General features: G+C 39.6%; 1 protein-coding gene across 1 annotated transcript; it reads right to left on the bottom strand.

The window, feature by feature from the left end:
• Positions 1-1,278: 1,278 nt before the first annotated feature.
• LOC131602371 (F-box protein MAX2) lies at positions 1,279-3,894 on the bottom strand. The gene has a single exon (XM_058874458.1). The coding sequence runs from the start codon at positions 3,649-3,651 to the stop codon at positions 1,510-1,512; it is 2,142 nt and encodes a 713-aa protein (XP_058730441.1). The 5' UTR covers positions 3,652-3,894; the 3' UTR covers positions 1,279-1,509.
• Between the last annotated feature and the right edge of the window lie 1,227 nt (positions 3,895-5,121).

Genomic DNA, 5,121 nt, shown 5'->3' with positions numbered 1-5,121 from the left:
ACATTGTATAAATAATGTCGGTCATAATATAGAATACATCATCAAAGTAACATAAGAAACATACATACATCATCAAAGAAATACAAACATAAAAAAAACCACAGGCATCACTATTGTGTGTGCCGGACATCATCCTGCTTCTCTCCTCTACGTCTGGCCCTGTCTCCGCCTCTGCGTCCACCACGCCCTCTCCTGGCTCTTCCTCTAGCGTCAAGTTCCCCACCAATCGTGACACGATTTCTACGGTACAGAAATGCCTCCTGTGCCAGCTGGGACAAATGGAGAAGGCCCGACTGGAGCGGGTGTATCAGGTGGAACGGAAGCTCCATCAGTGACCTGAGATACTACACGCGCCCATTCACACCGCACGGATGCGTGTTGTGCAGTCCTCCCATGTATATTCCAATCCGGACAGTGGGTCATAATGTCTGTATTGTGATACAAATAACATCGAGTAAGATACTATGTATCTATAAATGAACAATGATTTATAAATAAACAAGAAAATTGTTCATTTATAAATAAACAAGATCGGGACTGAAATCATATGTGTAAGGATAATAAAATTGTTCGTAATCATAATGCTAAGGTATAATAGGTTTAAGTTTGGGTTGGATGTGAGTTAAGTAAAAGTTATGTAGTAACATAATACGGTTTGATTTGGTTTGCAAAATACAAACCGCGAAACGAACTGAACATGCGGTTTTATTAAAAGACGACCCAAACTAGTCCAAACCAAATGCGGTTTTTTACGGTTTGGTTTGCGGTTTTCTTTTGGGTTAGTTTGATTTTGAACACCCCTAATCATAGGCCTGCTAGTTCAAAACCTAGAGCTTACCAGATTTATAGAATCAGTGAATTCTAGACTGCAGCCGCGCGATTCATGTTCTTGTTCGAGAGGTTGTTGTTTCTTCGCCGTAGCTGTGTCGGTTCGCCATCTGTTTGTATCTATTTTTTAGTTTTTGCAATATTCTGTTTGGAGGCTGTGGTTTTTTTTTTTTTTATCAGTATCAGGTGTTTGTATTTAAGCATTGTTAGTTTGGGAGTTTTTTCTGTCTTGTTTACTGAGATTTGGACCTGGCGTAATTGGCATTTCTTATGCCTTTGCATTTAGTTTATTTAATTTAATTTGCTCTTTCTATAAAAAAGAAAAGTATTAATATAATATTTTATAATTATAATTTAGATCAACTGAAAACTGATCTAATTTAAACTACAGATAATTGAATAGTATCAATTATTTTGAAGAATCATCAAATCTATATCAAACGACAAATATTTTAATATTTGAATAGGATAGATTTTTTACTTGTAATTGATTCAAACTACATTTTAGATGAAAAAGAGAGGAAAAGTAACAAATAATCTACTAAAGCCCTAAATTATGTTAATAATAATTGACAATAACAATCAACAAACTCTGTATAACATTAAGAACTATCTCATTTTTCTCAGGTTATTGCATCCTAGCACTGCTGTCAGGGCTTGAACAAACATTACAGCAACACATCAGTCACAAATTATACGCCTATTCAACGCATCTTCAAAGCGGCTACATGATCCCACCCTCATTTCCGTGCTCATATCATTCTCCGGGGCTGGATAGTAATCCTCCCTCAGCTGAACATCCCTTAGGTTTGGTATTTTGAGGAAAAAGTTCATGAAGTGTTCATGAGTTGTCCCATGAATGAAAAGCTTCCTCAGAGTATAACATTCTTGTAGCAAGCCAGCAGCAGGAAGTGACAGACTCCTCTGATTCACATCCTCATCTTGTGGTGGCCAGTAATGAAGCTCATTTAGACTCAAACTGCCAATTCCATTAAGGAAGAATCTCTCCCACAAGCTCAAATCCATCTGTCCTGAAGGGGCGGTGTATACATAACCTTTTGTATCACCGCAATCCAGCTGCATCTTTGACAACTGAGGATAACAAGTCAGAATGCTCAGACCAAATTCACTCACAGCTGGTTTTGGTTGCCCTCTGCAATCTCCTTCAATCTTTATGCGGATCTCTTCTAGATTGGGGCAATCCTCTAACCCTGCCGCTGGCAACTGAGTCAGAAGATCACCAACCTTTATCCAAAGAGAAAGGTAATGCAAACTATCCCAACTATTGCAAGAATAGCCATTGTCATTGCCGTTACTGTTACCATTGCTTTGCACAAATGAATCATCATCCTCGAATCCATACTCAAATCTCTGCCTCTTCCTTTTGCTAGTATCTTCTCCATATTCCTCACCTCCAAAGCATTCCATTAATTCAGAATCATTCAGTTCAGCTGAAGCATTCAAGTCAAAGTTGAAAAAACTATGTCCAAGGTTGTCATTTTCCTTCCAAACACAATCCAAGTGAAGCCTCTCAATTCTGTCCCGAATCGGCTCCAAAGCTCTGAGAGTAGCGGCTGCATCAAGATTAACACAGGAAGCAACCTTGACATCAATCAATGTCTTACGAAGCAAGCAAGTCATGGTTTTCAACCCTTTCTCCGTAACAAGCTTGCATCCCTGAATCTCAAACCTTACCAACCGGGAACACCCTCTGCCAATCTCAATCAACCCCATGTCATCAAGGTCACCACAGCAACTAACAGACAAGGATTGAAGCCCGTGGCAAAGTGCAATTCCGTCAAGGCGTGACCCAATTGCCAAACAAATCCCTTGAAACTGACCCAACTTCACAACCTTTAGATTTGGACACTTGGAACTTAACATCTCCAAAGCAAAACTACTCTCACTTACATTTTTACAAACATCTAGAACCAGTTCTTCCAAAAGGGGAAGCTTAGAAAACAACGATAGAAGCGTGGCGCGGCTTACACTAGCATCCTCTCCACCCTCTTCCTCTCTACGATTTGAGAACGACGAGGTATCAGCCATGTGAAGAAGCTTGAGCTTGGGGCAATTGGAAGCGATGGCCAACAACGTTTCGTCACCTACAAATCCGATGTATCTCGGATCAAAAGTGCAAGCCACGAGAAGGTGCTCTAGGTTAGGACACGATGAGGTGATGGATTCGATTTGGTTAGACTTGAAACCTTCCGTGAACGACGTCGTCAGGAGATTCAAACGGCGGAGAGAGACGGCGGTGGCAGCGTTTGCTGCTAGAACCGGTGGGAGATCCTCCGGCCAGTGGTAGAAAGAAGATAAATCCAGCGAGGTTAGCGATCGGCACCGCGAGAATAAGGCGGCGAAGTCAGAGCCTGCCTGCAACCCCGGCGGACGCTGGTGCCATCTGACAAGACGTACCTCACGGAGCTCCGGCCAGTGGCTATACAATAGCAGATGCAGCGTTTGAGGGTCACGCACGTAGACAGTGAGTGAAGTCACGCGCGGGAAAGCATTACGGAGACGCTGAGCTAAAAACGGAGAATCAGCAGTGACGGGTGAACAGAAGAGCGCGTGACCCCACGGCGAGAGAAGAGAGACATCAAGATTGGTAACACGGCCGAAGGAAATTGGAATCCTGTAAAGGTCACGCGCGTTCCCACGGAGCGTGAGTGACACTCTCGTCTTCCTCTCTAACCGGAAGAAACTCCGACATACAAGGGAAAGCGAGTTTCTCGTCCGTGTATCAGTGATGCCAGCAAACACTTGCGACAAGATCTCCTCCGGCAGTTGAGTGAGGGTAGTATCGTCGTTGTTACCAACCATCGCCGATAAAAAAGATTCCCAATATTTTTGGAATATAAAGGAAAAAGAAGATTTATTGAAGTGTTATGAATGATATTGTGGCAGCTTATTATGTAAAGACTAGTATTTTATTGTATGGTAAGAGATAAGTATTGGTATTAGTCATCAGAGTGAAAACACACTTTGTTGGTTGGGTCAAGCATAGCCACGTGAATACCATGTATATGTCTATTATACTAGAAAAATATTGTGTGTGGGGTTGAAAAGGAGTGATGGTTTGGATTATTGTAAAAGGCATGGCAAGGTAAGAATCCAGGCATGGGAAAAGGGGGTAAGGGTGGTAATGAAATCTGTATGTACATTATTAATATGATTAAGATAAAGGAAAAAAGAATACAGACAAAAATTTGGGTCCATAGATAGGACCCATTTAATCCCTTATCAGATAAAGAAAGAGGGTTCATATCATGTGGGATTGAACTTTGTTTAGTTTTCTTTTCTTTTTTCGTATCTTGTTCAATTTTTCTTTCTTTATCTACTTACTTTGTCAAGCTCTGTCTTTTCCATCCCAATTGGATTTGGATAGGAACACACAACAAACTAGTGCAACATACACTTGGCATTGTAATAATCACTATTGGATATTGATACTTGACCGCCGTTGAAATAATAGTATATACTAAATTATCAAAAGTGAATATCCATTACTCTAAGACTATCTTTAGATAAATGAAAATGAAATAATATGAAATAAAATATGATAATGTATATTTCGGTCTCTCAACATCTTGTGGCTTCATGCTTAGTGTTTGAGAGGTTGTGTATATCTTGGTCTTTAATTTAAAGCATTTAGATCAGACTTGAACTCGAATTTAACATAATCCAGTACGACCTAATTTAATCGTAGGAAATTATTAGGTCATATCATTTTTAATGGACTAACTCGAGAAGGTCAGTCTAAGACTCTTTCAAAGATATAACGAGAAGAAAACCTAGAGACCCACGAACGACAAAACACACAAAAAAAAAAAAAACAGAAAAAAAACCAATAAGAACTTTCAACTAAGTCAGCACCCAATCTAAGGAGACAAACCCTTGCAACTACTATCAGTTCATGCACATGAAGGGATTAGTTAGCCAATATAGAAGAAATAGGAAGTAGAGGAAGTTTTACCATAAAATCATGTCTGACAAAATAAACTTGTTTTTAGACTTCTAAGGGACCCACACTAGAGTTCTAGACTAAAGATAATTTATTCTCAATCCTAGAACTCCCCCTAGTGAAATAATCGCCTCAATAATTAGATTAAAATTTTTAAAAATAACCAAATGCCCACTCACATGCTTTCCGATTTTTTTTTCAAAAGGTCACTCATCCAAATACTACTCAAAGTTAAGTCTCCTTAACTATGGAGTTCTTATATTTAGGCTATTAAAAAGAAGATGTATCTTGTTTGCATAAGTAGTACCAATCAATCCTTATAAAATTTC

Source organism: Vicia villosa, linkage group LG5 (assembly GCF_029867415.1).
Source record: "Vicia villosa cultivar HV-30 ecotype Madison, WI linkage group LG5, Vvil1.0, whole genome shotgun sequence".
NCBI classification, from domain to species: Eukaryota; Viridiplantae; Streptophyta; class Magnoliopsida; order Fabales; family Fabaceae; genus Vicia; species Vicia villosa.
The sequence above is the reverse complement of the archived record's forward strand: the minus strand, read 5'-3'. Positions and strand labels throughout refer to the sequence as shown.

Coding starts and splice junctions, on each gene's coding strand:
- LOC131602371 (XM_058874458.1), bottom strand. CDS start 3,651: ATGGTTGGTAACAACGACGATACTACCCTCACTCAACTGCCGGAGGAG.